Source organism: Macaca thibetana, chromosome X, assembly GCF_024542745.1.
Source record: "Macaca thibetana thibetana isolate TM-01 chromosome X, ASM2454274v1, whole genome shotgun sequence".
Taxonomy (NCBI): domain Eukaryota; kingdom Metazoa; phylum Chordata; class Mammalia; order Primates; family Cercopithecidae; genus Macaca; species Macaca thibetana.
Genome location: NC_065598.1, coordinates 14896577 through 14916188, shown reverse-complemented (window position 1 = coordinate 14916188; position 19612 = coordinate 14896577). Strand labels below are relative to the sequence as shown.

The 19612-nt window shown below is 39.6% G+C and overlaps 1 protein-coding gene across 3 annotated transcripts; it reads left to right on the top strand.

Annotated features, from left to right (window-relative positions):
* Positions 1-1468: 1468 nt before the first annotated feature.
* Positions 1469-17290, top strand: PIGA (phosphatidylinositol glycan anchor biosynthesis class A). 3 transcript variants are annotated; one of them, XM_050775262.1, is made up of 7 exons: positions 1491-1561; positions 2011-2087; positions 5048-5824; positions 10724-10856; positions 11632-11764; positions 11914-12120; positions 14991-17290. In XM_050775262.1, the coding sequence occupies exons 3-7, from the start codon at positions 5110-5112 to the stop codon at positions 15255-15257; spliced, it is 1455 nt and encodes a 484-aa protein (XP_050631219.1). In that variant the 5' UTR covers positions 1491-1561; positions 2011-2087; positions 5048-5109; the 3' UTR covers positions 15258-17290. The 3 variants fall into 3 exon arrangements, with proteins under 3 accessions (XP_050631218.1, XP_050631219.1, XP_050631220.1); XM_050775261.1 differs by lacking the exon at positions 2011-2087 and having other exon boundaries at positions 1469-1561; XM_050775263.1 differs by lacking the exons at positions 1491-1561; positions 2011-2087; positions 5048-5824 and adding an exon at positions 5854-6565.
* Positions 17291-19612: the final 2322 nt, after the last annotated feature.

The window sequence follows — 19612 nt, the reverse complement described above, 5'->3', positions numbered from 1 at the left end:
TAACCCTCATTTATACCTTCCAGGATTTCTACCCCCCTCTTTGTCTTAAAACCTATTACAAAAATGAAAAGGAGACCAAAGCAATGCTGTACCTATCTGGTAGTGTCGCTGTTATCTGTGAAACCAACTACAAATTATAAAGCTTAATTAAGTGTCCTTGAGTCTTCATCATTGTAATTCTCCCATGCTTCATCAATATCAACACAGGGCAAAGTATCTATGGCTACTCTTGCCTTACTCATCAACTCATTCATTCAATTCAAATCCCACAACTAAAATGCTCTTTCAATGATGTTATTGCACTGTAATTTGTATAAGGTACACTCCATGAAATACTTTCAATACATTTTATTGGGCATCTAATATGTGTCAGGGAGCGTGCTGACATTGGGTAAAGAAATTCATGTATTAAACTAAAACTTACTGAACATCCATTACTAAGAACAGATCCTGCCTCAGCTTACTATCTGGCAGGGAAGGCAGACATTTAACAAGCAAATACAATTTCTAGTTTTCAGAAAGAAGTCCATGTGAGATCTCAAGAGACAAGTAATCAAGGATCAGGGTGAGGAGGGAGAATGCAATCAGCAAACAACTTGAATATCATCTGATAAATGTTATACCAGCACATGGCCGAAGTACTATTAACACTAAAAAGTGAGAGTATTTCATTCTCTAGAGGCTTGGGAAAAGCATCAGAAAGGAGCTGACATTTTCAGGGATGAATAGGCTTACACTAAGCTTAATAAAATGGGTGCCAGTAATGGTGGCGGTGATGGTGCTCAGAAAGGAATTTGTTCTCGAAAACGCACGTATGGCAGGGATGGGGGACTCCAAGTACCAGCTGTGACGCATGGATGACCATCACACCACTCTCACTGATTCTTTAGCTTCCTGGTCAAGTACCATCATAACTAGTTGAACCAGTTCGAGTGGAAGTTGATATTTCGGATCAGACCTCATATGTTTCCCCCAGAGTGTAGAGTTGCCATATAAATAACAAGATGTCTAGTTAAATTTACATGTCAGATAAAAAACGAATAATTGTGTAGTGAAATCCCCAATATTTGGTACATGCTTGTATTAAACATCATTTGTGCTTTATTTGAAATTGAAAATTCATAGTTTCATCTGTTTTGACTTTTTGTGTATTTTTATTTGCTACATCTGGCAAACGTCCCAGAGCGGTAAGAACGGGCACGGTTCTGCCGTAGCACAGCTGATTACAAACAAAAGGTCTCTCCAATCAGCAGCAAGCGGGGAGGGAACTGGCGTCCAGAACAGAGACGCTGTAACCAGGAAACCAGGGTGGGGCACCCACCCTACCGACCGCCGCTTCTAGGAGACGGGCGCAGGCGCGCGCTGACGTTGCAGCCCGCGCTTAAGGGTGGGGACGACAGAGCGTCGCTCTCGGACGTGACCTCAGCGCCTCTTTGTGATTGGTTACCTAGGGGGCGCGGCCCTTGGGCGCGGACGCCTAGATTGGTGCTGAGGGACAGCAGGGAGGGACTCAGGCTGTAGCCGCGGGAGGTCCGGACACTGGCGGCCATGGAACTAACCGGTGAGTACGCGTCTCGCCGCCCGTCTCTAGCGCTCTGGGCCGCTTTTGGATGGGGCTGTTCTGCGCCCGTGGGCTCGTGGCGGGTGGTGGACGGGTTGAAGCCGACCCGGCTCGAAGCCCGGAAGTTGGGTCGGAGGATCTCCAGAGTAGGTTGGGTCTGAGGGTGCGTTTAGGACGGTTCCTTGGCTCAGGCGGGTGGGTCGAGGAACTGGGGTCTTCGGAACCCCGGGCCTGAGACCCACGTCCACTCTCTGGCTGTTTTCCTTCTCTCTTTGGGCCTGGCCAGTCCCCGCCATGAACCCAGCGGGGTCGCTGTCTGAGCAGGGTCATCCCCTCCTTGGCCCGAGCGTTTCCCCGGCGACCTCTCAGGGAATCAGGGAGTGAAGCTCAGACAGTGCCCAGGAATTGTCGGTGGAAGTACCATTCTCTTGACCCACAACTCTTGCCAGGTCTCCCTAAGGTTCTTAAGGAACCGCTACCGCTAATGATTGCCCGGGACTCGTTGGCCGTGGTCGAGAATTTTACGGTAAGGTCTTCTTTGCCACTTTAAGTGGCTGGGTGGGAACCTTGGACAAATGACTCAACTTGTCTGGCTTCTCATTTATAAAGCGAGAGAGGTATTCACTAGAGCTCCAAGCCTCATTTCGGCTTTAAAAGCTAAGATTTTGCGATTGTGCAGCATATTGAACTTTTATGTCGGAGATGTTTGGAGTGAAAACCTGGTGGAAGTGGGCAGACTCCTCACAGAACGTTGCAGGCTGAGGACAAAATTTTAAATGATATTTGGTTCATTACTCACTGCTTTTGCTATCGTTCATCTTTTAAAACTGGTAGAACTGTAAGTTCGGGATTAGGTGACCACAGTAAGAAAATGTTAGTTAAGCCACCTAAAAGTACAAACTTGGGGAATTTCGATATTTGGTAATATTGAATCTTAATTAGTAAATTCAGGTCAACAAACACTTCTGGAGTCTTTCTGAGAGTGTATTTAAAATGTAGATGAGGCCGGGCACGGTGGCTCACACCTGTAATCCCAGCACTTTGGGAGACCGAGGCTGGTGGATCACCTGAGGTCAGGAGTTCGAGACCAGCCTGGCCAACATGATGAAACCCCGTCTCTATTAAAAATACAAAAATTAGCTGGGCGTTGTGGTGTGCACCTGTAATTCCAGCTACTCGGGAGGCTGAAGTGGGAGAATCGCTTGAACTCGAGAGGCAGAGGCTGCAGTGAGCGGAGATTGCTCCACTACACACTAGCCTGGGCAACAGAGTGAGACTCCCTCTCAAAAAAAAAAAAGTAGATGAATTTGTTGGAGAGAATAGACAGGCCTTTGCACATACAGTTAATTGGCATTTTCTGAGTTTGCAGGTGAAACCGGAAACTCGGAGCTTTAGGATGGTTTCTCGTTGTATAGTTGTGTTTTCTGGAGCCTTGGAAATCTTATTTGTAAAGCTGAGGAAGATTTTGACTAGATATCCAAGATTCTTTTTAGCTTTAGATATCTAAGAATGTATAATAGTACTAAATATTGAGTGGGCGTTTCATATTAATAAGGCTTTAGGGGACCCCTGAGATAAACATTTTGCACTTTAAATGGAAAAATGGTCCCAGATACAGCCCATCTCTAGTTTTAGCCTTTATCTTTAGACACCACACTGAAGGGAGGGACACTCATTGAGTTTGAAAGGCCTGCATAACTGAAAGAAAAGTTTAAAAAGTGAAGGGAGCAGTTAGATAATCACCCTCTTTGGTTTTTGTGTTTTTGTTTTGTTTTGTTTTGTTTGAGACGGAGTCTCGCTCTGTCACCCGGCTGGAGTGCAGTGGTGTGATCTCGGCTCACTGCAATCTCCACCTCCCAGGTTCAAGCGATTCTCCTGCCTCAGCCTCCCGAGTAGCTAGGACCACAGGCAGGCACCACCATGCCCAGCTAATTTTTGTATTTTTAATAGAGATGGGGTTTCGTCATATTGGCCAGGCTGGTCTTGAACTCCTGACCTCAGGTGATCCACCCACCTCGGCCTCCCAAAGTGCTAGGATTACAGGCGTGAGCCACCACACCCGGCCTAAATAATCACCCTTTTTGAATAAGGAAGGAGAACATGTGGATTGTTTGCAGCATGTGCTCTGGTGACATTTGAAAAAGGTGCTCTCAAAAAGATAGTTAGAGCTCCAGGTGTGTTTTAGTGTAAACCACACAGGTAATACTAGCAAAACTTTATGAGATTAATTGAATTAGTGACTAAGCTCTACAGCAGGGGTTGGCAAACTTTTGTAGAGGACCAGATGGTAAATATTTTCAACTCTGTGGGTCATATGGTCTCTGTTGCAACTACTCTGCTCTTGTAGCACAAAAGTAGCCATTCACATAAATGAATGGGCACACCTATGATCCTATAAAACTTTACAAAAACAGGCAGTGGACCGTATAACTGAGTTTGAATCCTGGCCTGTTTTAGTTGTCTGTTATTTTTTACCGAACCACCCCAAGACTTAATGATGTAAAACAACAGCCATTTTGTTATTTTTCATGATACTGCAGTGAGCTAGGCTCAGCTGGGTGGTTCTGTTGGTCTTCCCGGTGGTCACTAGGAGGCTGCATTTAGCTGGTAAGTTGGCTGGATGACTGGGCCTCTGGCTCTTTCCATGTAGTCTCAGAGCTCTTCTTTCTCCATATTGTCATCTCTTCCCTTGCCCCTCTAGCACAGTAGATGGATTTCTTACATGTTGGCTTAGGATATCTAAGAGTGCACAAGTGAAAACCACCACAGCTTGGAAACCACCACACCTTTTTTAGGCTGAGGCCAAAAATTTGCATATCACTTTCACTACCTCCTATGGGCTAAACCAGGTCCAAATGCAAGGGAAAGGGACTATACTATAGAAGGGCATAAATACCAGGAGACATGACCACTAATGAAACAGACTGCTACATTGTGTTACCTCTAAGCACTGAGTAACTGAACAAATTTCTTAACCCCTTTAAGCTTTAGACTTTCCATTTTTAAGATGGAGTTGATAACTCATGGAGTTTTGGTGAGGCTGCAATAAGATATAGAAGACTCTTAGCATGTAGTGGCTGATGTATAGTGGCCATTTAATAAGTATTAATAGAAGCTGGTAAAGTGTAAGAGTAAAGGGGAAATATGTAAACCTGTGTGTATGGATGGTGTTTGTATATACTTAATTATTGGAAGAGACTGGTTTGTTGGGGACCATGATATGCTGTGGTGTAACAAACTTACTATTTAAAGTTACACATGTAGCAGTGTTTTTAGGACGAAATTAAGACATTGTAGAACCTAGTTTTGTTGTATGTAAATGCCAAGCAAGTAAACGTCAAATGAGTAAATTGATGATATGCTTTGTTTTTAATTCTGGGGAAAAGCTAACAAATTTACATTAACATTAAAACAGTATCTGTATCTGGATTTGTAATAGGAATGTGTTTTGTTTCTGAGCTGAGATCCTGTTTTACTCTTTTTCAGGTAATAGAGGACACATCTCTTAACTGGGTTGCTCTAAGAACTGATGCCTAAACCATCTCAGTATGGCCTGTAGAGGAACAGCTGGGGATGGCCACCGTGCCTCAGCTACACCCTCTCGGGTTAGCCCTGGAAGTCTTTCCACATGTAGAACCCATGCCCATAATATATGCATGGTATCTGACTTTTTCTACCCAAATATGGGAGGCGTGGAAAGCCACATTTACCAGCTCTCACAGTGCCTCATTGAAAGAGGGCATAAGGTTATAATTGTCACCCATGCTTATGGAAATCGAAAAGGCATCCGTTACCTCACTAATGGCCTCAAAGTCTATTACTTGCCTCTGAAAGTCATGTACAACCAGTCTACAGCCACGACCCTCTTTCACAGTCTGCCATTGCTCAGGTACATATTCGTTCGGGAGAGAGTCACGATAATCCATTCACATAGTTCTTTTTCTGCCATGGCCCATGATGCTCTCTTCCACGCCAAGACAATGGGGCTTCAGACAGTCTTCACGGATCATTCCCTTTTTGGATTTGCTGATGTCAGCTCGGTGCTTACAAACAAGCTTCTAACCGTGTCTCTTTGTGATACAAACCACATCATTTGTGTGTCTTATACTAGTAAGGAAAATACTGTACTAAGAGCAGCACTGAATCCTGAAATAGTATCCGTCATTCCTAATGCTGTAGATCCTACTGACTTCACTCCAGACCCATTTAGAAGGCATGATAGTATAACTATTGTTGTTGTCAGCAGACTTGTTTACAGAAAAGGTAATGAAATGATAGCTATAATTGCATTGTAGAGTTTTTTCCCTGTAGAAAGCTGTTGAATACTTGTATGTAATGATTGTTTGGCTTTTCATTTTGTTTTATGGTTTTATAATGCTATAAATTATAGCAAAGAAAGTTCTAATATTGGTTTATATATCCAAGAAGAGAGATTTTTCAGGATGGTGGTGAATGCTGTCCCCCAACCTTTGATGTTTTAATGGTTACTAAAAATAAGAACAATAACCTGATGCTGTTACATTTCAGGTCTTTTTAAAAATAAAAACAGCCCTGCACATGTGGTAAAGAAGTAAAGGGCAGGCCGGGCATGGTGGCTCACGCCTGTAATCCCAGCACTTTGGGAGGCTGAGGTGGGCGGATCACGAGGTCAGGAGACTGAGAACATCCTGGCTAACATGGTGAAACCCCGTCTCTACTAAAAACACAAAAAATTAGCAGGGCGCGGTGGCGGGCACCTGTAGTCCCAGCTACTTGGGAGGCTGAGGCAGGAGAATGGTGTGAACCCGGGAGGCGGAGTTTGCAGTGAGCCAAGATCGTGCCACTGCACTCCAGCCTGGGTGACAGAACGAGACTCCATCTCAAAAAAAAAAAAAAAAAAAAAAAAAAGAAGTAAAGGGCAGAGGTCACAGATGGCTTTTTTCTTCTGATTGCCAAAGTAATGTCTTTTCATTGCAGATATTTTGGAAACTAAGAAAAGCACAAAGATGAAAACTAAAATCAGCGGTAACTGTATTATTCAGAGATACCCTAATGAATATTTTGATTTATAGCTTTCCTGTCTTTTTTATGTGTACGTACATATACTGAAAATCAGTGAGTGGGCTTGCTCTGCACATTACTGTATTGTAGCTTGCTTGTTTCATTTCATCATGTATAAGACATTAATAACATATTGGCAGGTAAGTGATGAAGAAAAGGGGATTAGATGTCCCGGGATCAGATGATGGGTCTGTCCTGCTGTGTGATTGAGGACAAGTTGCTTAACATCTCTAAGTCTCAGTTTTTTTCATTTGTGTAATTTAAGCAACATTGGGAACCTCGGAAGGGTTCAGTGATAGTTCCTATAAACTATTAGCCTAGTTTGTAACTATCCACTATTATCAAGGAGGTTTTTTGGGTTTTGTTTTTGAGATGGAGTCTCGCACTGTCACCCCCTGGGCTGGAGCGCAGTGGTGCAATCTTGGCTCACTGCAACCTCTGCCTCCCAGGTTCTAGCGATCCTCCTGCTTTATCCTCCCAAGTAGCTGGGATTACAGGCGCCCACCACCATGCCCAGCTAATTTTTTGTATTTTTAGTAGAGACAGGGTTTCACTGTGTTGGCCAGGCTGGTCTCAAACTCCTGACCTCGTGATCCGCCTGCCTCGGCCTCCCAAAATGCTGGGATTACAGGCATGGGCCACTGCGCCTGGCCAAGGAGGCTGTTTTTTGTACCTCTACAGCACTTAATGGACACTGCAGTTGAATGTGTGGAGGCTTGTTTACTAAAAGTCTGACACAGTCTGGTTATAAAAAACAGTGTCTTCTGAGTGCTATTTGAAAACCTGTCCACTAATCAAAAGTGTCATTTATAGTAGGGAATCATTAAAAATAAATAAATACATACCCCCTTAAATATTTAATATTTGAATTTAACTCAAAATATTAATACACACTGAGTTGCCAGTAGTTTGATGTAGGACTGCCAGCTTTGAGTGCTGGGCCACTGGTTTCAGCTGCATCTTGTACACTCCCTTTCACAAAACATAATCTACCATTGCTACTTTGAGTTTCTTTTGAGTGGGGTCAGAACTTAAAGGCATATGAACTGATATGCTTCAGGAATTTTAATTTGTTTTCAGTTTTATACAGCAGTTTAGGACACCCCTCATCTGCCAAGAACTTTTTTCTGTGACTTTCCTTTATTGGATTTTTCAAACTGTTCAGCTTAGTTTTTGTAGAAACTCTTTTTATCAGTTTATGTGATATTGAATTAAATGACTCAACACGATGACAAGTACAACTGACATCAAACAGATGTGTGAACAAACACAACTGTTTCTTGATAAGCACTGAGCTCAGTGGTGTGCCAGTGTGCTAGGGAGTGGCCTGAAATCTAGATGTGGGCCTTGGTCAGTTTACGTTTGCAATGGAGAACCTTGATTGACCCAGCAGTCCATTTAAGTGGAGGTTGGCAAGGAAACTTGGCCTGAACTTCCTTTTCTGGTTTGAAGGCAATGACATGCTTTTATTCTTTAATCAGGGACGTGTGAACCGACTGGCATTCTGTATTCTGAATTCCTCTTGGGACATTAGGGATGTGTTTTTTGTAACTTAGGAAATGTACCTAATTTATTTTTTAACCAAATAGCATATCTTCTTGAGATAGCTAGCTAAGAAAGAGTATGACGCATGTGTGATCAAGGATCAGCAAAATTAACAACCCATACAAAGATTAAACCTGTTACCTTTCCTTCTCTAACGTGATATTTTAACCAGCTGAGCTAACCACCAATGGAGTGATGGTATGGCCTTTCCTGTACTCAATTCAGTAACTAAACAGATATTTATCGAACCCTCTCCAGATGCCAGGCACCCTGCAGAAAGTAACATTCTTAGAAGGAACAGCCATACCTGTAGCCCAAGAATGAGTAGTTCTATTAATGGTCCATTCCTTATTAACAAATTAATTTCCTCAGGAGTTTATTGGACCAGATATCAAAGTCCCACTAGAATGTCTTAAGTGAGAGAGAGGATAAATCAAAGTTTTCCCTATCCAGGCTTTTTGGCTGCCTTCTTCCTGAGCCTCCTCTTCCAAGTCTGTTTTGCTCTCAGTCAGGATTTACCAGCACTCTGTGCATGTGTAGGCACGCTCGCCCGCTTCCTTCTGTAGTGGTAATGACAACCTACATTTGTATTCTGCAGTTGATAAAGCCTGTTCGTGGTATAATACCTCATTTGACCCTCCCAACAACTGTAGGGTAGATGTTATCTACATGAAATTGAGTCTCAGAGAGGGTAAGTAACTCACCCAGGTTACACAGTAAGTAACAGAGATGACACACGTGAGTCCAGCTTTTCTTGAGCTAAGGTCTCCTCTTCCTCTACCATGCCCAGCCACTCATATCCTAGGTATAGATCAGAAGGTTCTTAAAAATATTGTTAGACTGAGCTTTAAAAGCAGTTTGAATCAGAGATTTTCATTGTCTGTTTTGTGTTCACATGGCAGTCGAAAGTCTCTAGGTTCCATTGCGTTATACCCTTCTTAGAGGCTCCAGAATAAATTTTTTTATAGTGGTGGGGAAAAGCCTTTATTCTTAGAATAAGAATATAGATCACTGGTAATAGTAATCAGTTCCATTTCTTACGAGATAGTTGTCAGGAGTAAATGACATAATGAATTTAAAGTATATTGCCTGTCACAGCAGGCACTCAGTTCCTGTTAGCTATTATCATTTATGACTATTGCTCTATGTTGTTTTTTATTTGTTTGAAGAATGGGCTCTTAACCTTGTATGAGAAAGAAAAGGGTGAGGAAGAAAATGGATTGAAGGAATTGTAGATGACTAAATGTTAAAAGTCATTAAACTACCTTCTGGTTTATCTAGAAATCTAATTGAGTGATTTGGTAGTAGACATGAAACAAAGATAGCTATGATTTTAATGAGAAGCCTTCATATTCAGAAAAGCTGTGTGGGAATTTTTGATACATATAATAATAGTTTGAAAGTACTAGCAGAGTTTAGTTAATGAATTCTACTTTGTATTATTTAATAAAAATGACCCTATATATGTGTGTGTGTATATATATGTCATATATATGTGTATATATGTGTCATATATATATGTCATTTCTCCTGTCATCTATTTTATAACTGATCTGCCTATTTGGGGTGGAAGATTAATGTAAGAAATATAATTTTTATGTGTGTGTGCATTTTTAAAATTAGTAAACTTAGCTCTAGGTGGATTGTTTTATATTTACTTTTGAATATGTACGATTTGTAATTGTTAGTGAACAGTGAACTAGATTCTCAAATAGTGTTGACATTGTTGTGACTTTGGATAGCCACTCACTTTTTCAGACTAATAGGGCACAATTTACTTTATTGTTTTCTATTACCTGAGATTGTGTTTATATATTATAAGAAAATCATTTTGGAGAAGAAAGGAACCAAGATGCATCCTTTTGTTCTACGGACTGTAGTGATCTAACAGTTCATGCCCTGCCGCCTTCATTTACCCCCATTCCAGGAAAGTGGGCTATAGCTGGTTTGAACTTAAATTTTGCTAATAATGTAGTGTTCACTGCAAAATTCTCTGTACCAGCCACGTTTTAAACAAAGTGGAGGCAGCAGTTAGATTTCGTTGCTTAGCCTTTTCCTATGGCAGTAGGTGGAATCACAGACTGATAGAATCTTATAGCTGAAAGAAACTTTAGGTACATAGGAATCTTTATAGATCATAAAACTTTCCCATGATCAACGGGCTTGCTGGTAAAAAAGCTGGGACAAGACCCAGATCTCCAATCAGCTGCCTGCTCTGGAGAAAATGAACTCAAACCTTAACCACCTTAAATTTACCTTTTTTAGAAGTATGCAATGTGTAAACACAAATGAATAACTTAAAGAATAGTCTGTTGAGATGGAACAGAATAGGCCATATTTTGGGTGTGTGGAAGGTAATGCATGTCAAGGTCTACGTCTTCAAGAATTGTAAGTCTTGGGGGACCACTGCCAGTTTGCGAACAATTCCACTCTCCTGGGAAAGGTTTAAGAGAGTTTCTCTCCTTTATGGAGTGCGTAGCTAATACTTTTCAAAATGAGTGGATTTCTCAGTAGTTCTGGTGAATTTTTTTTAAGTTTAAATATTAATATCTCCAACATTCAAATTTATATTTTCAGGGATCGATTTGCTTAGTGGTATAATACCTGAACTCTGTCAGAAATATCCAGATTTAAATTTCATAATTGGAGGAGAGGGACCAAAGAGAATCATTTTGGAAGAAGTTCGGGAAAGATACCAGCTGCATGACAGGTATTGATGAATTTCATGTTGTCTTGAGGGAGAAGTTGTCAATTATCTCTATTTGGTTTTAACTGCATGCCTACCTTAGGTGTGTTGCTTCTCCTACATGTAATTGGTGTACATATAATTGATACAAATCTAATGCAAGGACTTTTCAAAATTTTTATATAAAATAGGAAACCTAGTTGAAGAATTCACAATTTTATTTTTTCCATTAGCCCAATATTATTTGACTTTGGGGGGCCATTGTTGGAGGCACCATGAAAGGCACACAAAACAACTGCTTTAACTGGAAGCGTTTGCAGATTTCCAGGCCATACTGTATAGTGATTTAAGTAATAGGGCTCAAATCATGTAAATTGCTCTGCACATACAGATTTGGACAGGTCTCTTCCTCAATAACCACCCAACACAAGGCATGTACATGTAAAGCGTCAATTTTAATAAAAGGGCCATTTTCCTGTTTAGAAATGGCACTTTAACATTTTAATTATCAAAGTTTATTCATATTATTACATACAAACTAGTTTTGGAGAAGATAAAGTTTGGTATGTGTAACAGAAGTTAGAAATAATGTTCGCTGTATGAGTTTTAACCCAACTGCTTTATAAGGCTGTTTCTATTACATCAGTGTTTGGTGATACTAATCTTTTGAGGTGGAGAACATTAGCAGCAATAAGAATTTAAGTGTCGTATAAATAGCAGACTTGGTTTATAAATTAAGTTTCTTTTGTAGCATGAGTTTTCACGGCCTTCTTTCTTCCCCTCTCATTTGAAAAATCAGGGTGCGTCTTTTGGGAGCTTTGGAACACAAGGATGTTAGAGATGTCTTAGTTCAAGGACATATTTTTCTTAATACCTCCCTTACTGAAGCATTCTGCATGGCGATCGTGGAAGCAGCCAGTTGTGGTTTACAGGTAAAAAGCTTTGAGGGCATTCATGGTTGGGATTTCAGTATGTTTTGAAAAATAATGAGACACATTTCATAATAATGTTTTAACTGGTTTTGTTGATCTTCCTGAGGGCATGATTATGGTGGAGCATGCGTTCTTTCTTTCTTTTTAAGATTGTAAGTACCAGAGTTGGTGGAATTCCTGAGGTGCTTCCAGAAGACCTTATTATTTTATGTGAGCCTTCAGTAAAATCTTTGTGTGAAGGATTGGAAAAGGCTGTTTTGCAACTGAAGTCAGGGACATTGCTGGCTCCAGAAAACATCCATAACATAGTCAAGACTTTCTACACCTGGAGGAATGTTGCGGAAAGAACTGAAAAGGTATGTCACATGGTGAGAACAGATTGTGTCTGAACTCTTACTTGATGTTTCACATACACATTTGCTTTTTCTTACATAGACGTTTACCATTTCTGTTCTATTGCTTAAGTTGATGAAACCTCTTCCAGATGAAAAGAAACAGATTTTGGTACACTTACCGGGCTAAGTGTCTAGTCAAGTTATTGCGTTTGACATTTGAAAATAGCAGTAATACAGTCTGGCCCCGTCATTAAAATGGGCATAAAGAAGTTACAAAATGTTCTGAAAGTCACAATGAATAGAGACAAGATGAGTGTTAAATCTACTCTTAGATATTTTCTTGAAGCTGTTGATAATTCTAAAGCAAACAACTCTATTAGGAAATGCATGGTTTTGCTGATTGCGGCAACTTTATAACTTGTGAATATTTTATTCAGGCTACTTCCTAAACCTCTTGTAGCCCTTTTGCTAACTAATGTGATTTTCTCCAGGAAAAGGATTTTTGCATCTTTGGGCTGATTGAGAACATAGTAAGTTAGAATTCAAACTGTACGTGACAAAAGTGGGAAAAATCACAAATGAAAAGCAGCAACAGAGAATTGACGGGTATAGGAAATAGATTAACACCCTTAGGTAGGAGATTACAGTTGTGGGAAATGCTTCCTGAATTTGAATTAGGGACTGCTTGTATTCTCAGTTTCATCCTTTACATCCTTTTCATGATGTTCTCTGCCTCATGCCTCTTATTACCATGTAACAAGCTGAACAGAAACAACTCAGCTTCTTAGTATGTAGAAATTGTGAACCGGAAAGATAACCAGGTGGAACATGGAGAAGGTAGTAGTTTAGACTAATGCTACCAACGTGATATTCAGTGGAGCAATGAGTTTTTAACCTAGAGTAGATAGCAAGTTGGAGCTGAGGAGAATAGCTCTTTACTGTAAGGCTTTCTTACTTGGTTTGAATGATGAATTCCAGTGTATAAGATGAACTCATTTGAATGGAAGTTCTAAAAACTTATCTCTAAAAATTGTCTTACACGTTTTCCATTGAAACCTGAGATATTTGCAACAGTCAAACATTTTTGACTGAAGCATTTTGAGACATTCTGACCTTCTACAAGTCTTGTACTATCTCCCCCATATGAAACATGGAAAGTTGGAGTGTAGTGCTTACCTGTTGAGGAGTGCATGTCAGAGTCCCTGGGCAGCCTTTTCAGACTCTCTCTACTCCATCTTGATGTCCCCCTGCCTCCCCAACCACTCCCTATATTCCAATGTTATCCTTTAGGAGCAGAGATAGAATTGGGGATATAATTGGCAGGGATATTTGGTTAGACAGGTTATTTTGATGATACCATCGTGATCTCCACTCCCTTTGAGAACCACGGCACTGTAAGTTGCGACTTGACCTTCTTGATTGACATCATATAAACCTCAGAAGCCTGAGCCACTGTACGTAATAAGTTAACAGGGAAAGAACTATGGTGACGGTTTGTCAGTATATATTAAAGGGGTTAATTGGGATTTTTTTGGTAACCACATTTTTCTTTTAGTTATACTTAAAGTAATAGTACAGCATCTGTATTTTTTTACTTCTATGGTAATTTATAGTACACTTTTAGAAAAAAGTAAATCCTTGCCTATAATCGATTGTCATTGCTAACATCCTCTTCATAGTAGTAAATTGTTATTTTATCACTTAAAACTATAAGTAGATTAATTGACCTGAAATAAAGCCGGACAAAAAGTCAGTTTGTAGTTACTCTTTTAACCCTATGACATTTTAATTCATTTCAATTCTTCCTTCTTAGTTTAACTGTGCTATTTAGAAAATCGATCATGAAATGAATTTGGAGTTCATGTTGTAAACATACTTTTTAAATTGCAATTCACCAGTCTCAGCATAATTCTCAATGTAATTCTTATTAAAATGTTTGTATTCAGGACGTCCTCAGGGTAAAAGAGCTGGATGAAAACATGCCGTACCTTTCAAGGGCTGTTGACCTGTACAACATGCACCGCATGTTATAACTTTCTTGAGTTCAAAAGGAGACGGTTTACAGGTCTGATATATGAGAATAAACAGAAGTAATACTCAAATTACAAAATATGAATGTTGGCCCATTTGATGTGTTCTGAACAAGTATGTTTAAAGATCTCTGTTTTTTGAGATTTTAGAGCTTAGTACTTGGCAGTGTTTAAAAAGCATGCCACCTACTTGCTCAGCAAAAAACGTTATTTCATTTGTCAACGTTTGACCTATAGTATCTGCTGAAATTTCCCCCATCTCTTTATCTTCTTTTATTTGAAATCCATGAAATGCTTCTGTATGTCCTCACCATCCATGCTCAGCAACATGTACAGCCTCATGTGGCTGTTGAAAGAGGAGCCTCTGTGTTCCCAGAAGTATGCTAGATTGTAGCTCTCTGCTCGTGGTTGATGTCTGCCAGATGCCGGTGAGAGCATCTCAGCTTAGTCAAGGAATCTTCAAAGGCAAATCCTGCTTCAGTACTGCTGAATTAAATATTGACCCTACAGTGGTGACCCCAAAAGCTGTTCAGACTTTGCGGGACTTTGGAATTCTAGTAGTTGGCTAAAATTGATGGTGACTCCCTAGGGGAGAGGTACTGTGGCTTATTCTTTGTATCACACAGCCTCTAGCCTGGTGTCTTGCCCAGAATAAGTACCCAGTAAGTTTTGAATCAAATGGCAATGATTATTGTGATTAAGTTCATTAAGGATATCATTACTATGACAGCAACAAAACACAAGCAACTTTTGTTTGCGTTTGTTTATAAAATGTTCCTGCAGGATCCGGTCATTGTTTATCATGGGACAGGTGCTGGGGTGATGGGTGAAAGTGCTCACACTTGCCTTCTTTCCCTCTAGGTATATGACCGGGTATCAATGGAAGCTGTGTTGCCAATGGACAAACGACTAGACAGACTTATTTCTCACTGCGGCCCAGTAACAGGCTACATCTTTGCTTTGTTGGCAGTTTTCAGCTTCCTCTTCCTCGTTTTCTTGAGATGGATGACTCCAGATTCTATCATTGATGTTGCAGTAGATGCCACTGGGCCACAGGGTGCCTGGACTAATAACTATTCTCACAGTAAAAGAGAGGGTGAGAATAGTGAGATATCTAAAACCAGGTAGAAGAAAGCCTAGATTGTAAGATTTTCAACATTTCTAATAGTTCTATTAAGACTATGGAAAATAACCTTGCTTTTGGGGGGTTTTGTTTTTTTTAGAGTTAATTTAGTAAGTTATGCTACCTCTATATCATTCAATATTTTCTGTTGAGGAAAGATTAAAAAGTTATGCAATTCCTGAGTGTAGAAACTTCTTGCACTTATTTAAAATTTAGGAGAGAACATTTAAGCCACTCAGGTATGAAATTTTTCAGACTACTGAAATCCCTGTAGCAGAGATGTTTTAACATTATATTTTGAGAGCTTTGGGTGCTGAAGGGCCAAACGTTTTCTGGGCATTTTTTGGCCAGTTTTTAATGTTACACCATTAGACACTCACCAGATGTTTACAAGTTTTCTTTAGGGAACTACAACAATTATATGAACTGTTTTATATCATGTTCATATACGTTTATTAGAAATCTAAATCACATCTTTAAACATTTATTAGGTTCACTCAGTAGGTGTTACATATAATTAACAGGTTCCTTGAGTAAGATAGTCCATTAGTAACCAGCACATTTTGAACCCCTGCTCTGTGCAGAATGTTGAACTAGATGTTTCCCGCCATTAAGGACCAGGGGTGCATTCACTCTCTGTTTACCATTCAAATGGCTTACTTCATCATAATCATTGTTGATATGAGATAAATATCCAACATGCCAAAAATGCTCATGCCAGTTAATGCCGGGAAAAAAATCACCAACACACTACTAGTACCTGTTGTATGCATTCTCCTAGGTAGAGCCTTCATCTTCAGTTGTGTTTATGAAGATATTTTTTGCTTTTTCAATACTGGGGACCGATATCACTGTTGATAGTGCAGAGAAACCCTCCATATTTTTCAGTGCATATTTGAGTTTTCTATAAATGCCTTCGTGTTTTCTGAGCGGAATGTATGAGGTGTGCCATCCCAAAACCAGCTGCTACCCTGTCCTTTTAATGTAAGTCACTCCCCTTCACTGTGGCCTCGCTGATGTCTGATAAGTATTGTCAGTGTGCAAAAAGCTTTACTTCAGAATGTTTTATTTATAGCAAACCGAGTTGAAAATTTTAGCAACAGTCTTTGTTGTTGGATCGTATTAACTGTAATTGTTGTTGCCCAGAGCCATGGGTTTTTTAACCCCAAATTATTCACATGGTGTGTATTATCAATTCTTTGAACTCTTAAGGTTTTTGTGAGAAAAGGACTGTGAATTCAAAACAGTGAGGCACTTGTGGGTGCACTACATAGATTCTGACAGTGTTGTGATACTGTATAGGATTTTTAAAAACGACAACATTCACAAAATTTGTTACTTTTTAAAAAATAACATGCCTATTACCTGGTTGCACTGATATAAAAGAAATATATTTGTGTTTTGTTTGTACTAAAATGCAAAAGCAAGAGTGCAGTTTTTGAAATCTAGAAGTTAGGGGCACTTTTGTTGGAGAAAAATGGACTGATCTAAAGCATTCAGTCTTACTGGGATTTTTATGCATAAAAACTCACATATAAACATGAAATAAACAGTGCCAATATTCATTGTAAAGTGAGAAACTATAATATTTGGCTATTATTCTATTCAACAGGTTTTAGACGCACGCCACCATTTTTTCCTTATATTTTTGCTTGATTTTTTAAAATTGTCATTTAATTCTTAAATTGTCATTTATTTGAGATGGAAATAAGATCTAAAGTTAGTTGCCTTTGCTTGTAGGACATGTAATTTGCAAATTACTACTTTTAACAAATGGAAGTAAATTTGTTTTACGTAAATCTTGATTTTCAGCCTTCCTGGATACCTTAATTGTAACTGTCAGTGTTGCACTGGTCGGTATGTGGAAACACATTGCTCTACCCTGCTACTTACGTTGATTTTAAAGTGATTTTACAGTGATGAGGAATTTGTGAAAACTATATTGTATTTCTTTTGATGTTTCAAAAGGTTGCCTATGAAAAACTGATTTGTTAAAACATGCTACATGTCCAAAAATAAAGACCAGAATGACATTTTGCTAATTTTCTGTTTGTCTTATTTTATGACCAGACTGTTATTTACTAGTGGAACAGGCTATCCCTGCCCCCGACACATTCTTTTCCAATGCAATTTGGATGTGTTGCTTGGTCTATTAGTAAAACAAGAAATACCCTTTGGGCGATGAATTACTCTGTCATTTTTTGTTTCTAGAATATCTTCTCTCTCTTACTCATGGAATAGCAAGTTCAATTGTGCCTTTGTTTCCTTACCCAAATAAGCCCTTGTTTTTCACTGCCCTAGTGTTATCATGTGAGACAAAGGAAAAGATCTACAAACTGTATTGCGTATGTGAGCTACATAATTATGCTTTCTACTTTGCCCAACACAAATTTGTAAACTTTCTTAAAACATTATGAGACTTGTGATTTTCTTTTTTCTTTTTTTTTTCAGCTCATCAGCTATTGTTAGTGTATTTTCATTTATTTATTTATTTATTTATTTTTGAGACAGAGTTTCACTCTTGTTGCCCAGGCTGCCCCGGGTTCAAATGGTTCTCCCGCCTCAACCTCCTGAGTAGCTGGGATTACAGGCGCCCACCACCACACAGGCTAACTTTAGTATTTTTAGTAGAGATGGGGTTTCACCATTTTGGCCAGGTTGGTCTTGAACTCCTGACCTTGTGATCTGCTGTTAGTGTATTTTATGTGTGGCCCAAGACAATTCTTCCAATGTGGCCCAGGGAAGCCAAAAGATTGGATATCCCTGATTTAGTTTCTCCCACCCCTTTTGTGGAAAGCAGTGGAAAGCAGTCACCTATGTTTATGTTTTGATTTATCTTACGCCAAAACTTATTTTTGGCAAAGTCAGGGTAGTATAGGTCTGTGTTTACTTTTGTGAAGTATTTTTAAAGCCTCTTTATCCATCTCTGCATTCCCAAATGAATGTGGCTAGATGTTAAATTGTATCCTGTGGCTGGATTTTTTAATATAAAATTATGAAAAAGTTCTATGTAGAATTTGATTTGTAGTCTATAGTACTTGGGGGAATTGATTTTACTTTATCCTTTATCATTTCTATTTGGGTATGGCTCAGTGGTTCTCAACTGGGGTTTGGGGGGACAATTTTGTTTCCCAGGGGACATCCGGCAATGTCTGGTTGTTACTACTAGATGGGGGTGGGGCATTGGCATCAAGTGAGTAGAGGTCGGGGTTGCTGCTAAGCATTCCACAATGCTCTGGGCCATCCCCCACAACAGATGTAGCTGTCCCAAAATGTCAATAGTGCTGAGGCTGAGAAACCTTGGTGCTGTTGATTATTTCATCCGTGATAGACAGCATGAATCAAATGTCCTTGTGTATCAGTAGCCTGTTATGCCCATCTCAAATGTAATGTTCAAATATAGTAAAGATGGCCTTTCCGGGAGTGGTAGCTCATGCCTGTAATCCCAGCACTTTGGTAGGCCGAGGCGGGTGGATCACAAGGTCAGGAGATCGAGACCATCCTGGCTAACACAGTGAAACCCTGTCTCTACTAAAAATACAAAAAATTAGCTGGGCGTGGTGGCGGGCACCTGTAGTCCCAGCTACTTGGGAGGCTGAGGCAGGAGAATGGTGTGAACCCGGGAGGCGGAACTTGCAGTGAGCTAAGATCCACTGCACTCCAGCCTGGGCAACAGAGCGAGACTCTGTCTCAATTAAAAAAAAAAAAAAAAAAAGATGGTCTCTCAGAAATAGTATAGACATCCATTTGAACCTTAAAAAAGTTGAGCTTCTCATGGCCAACTTTTTTGGCGTGTAAAACATTGGACAGCCATGTTTTAAATGAAAAAACCAAAACAAGATTGAATAATGTTATAGAACAATATACATTACTGGTCTGACATGACTAAATGATTGCGTACTTAGAGTATAATTGAAGAAAGAGATACATGAAAAGGACTAAAAGAGTTATATTCATGTATTTTCATACACTGGTATTCTACCAGGTAATATAAGCTCAGTAAAGTAAATCTTATGTTAGTATCCGTTCCTTGAGAGTTAAGACAACTCAAGGTCTTTATAGTGCTCTGATACACTGAAATCGATGAGCTGTATGTTGTGGTTCAAAGTTGTATTCTTACATGTCAGCTTTTTAATGTAGTGAAACAGTTCTTAACCAGGCAGTCATTCTAATTTGCGTGCATGCTAGGAGAAATTCCTATATTTTTGCATAAAGCATTCGTTAAGATTTATTAGGCTGCTGGTATAACTATATTTTGGCTTGTCTTTTCAATTGATTTTAGAAATTTACAAAATCTAACATAGCCAAGAATGAAGGCAGAGGCCTAGAGTGATGAGGAAAACTAAAAATAAACCCATTT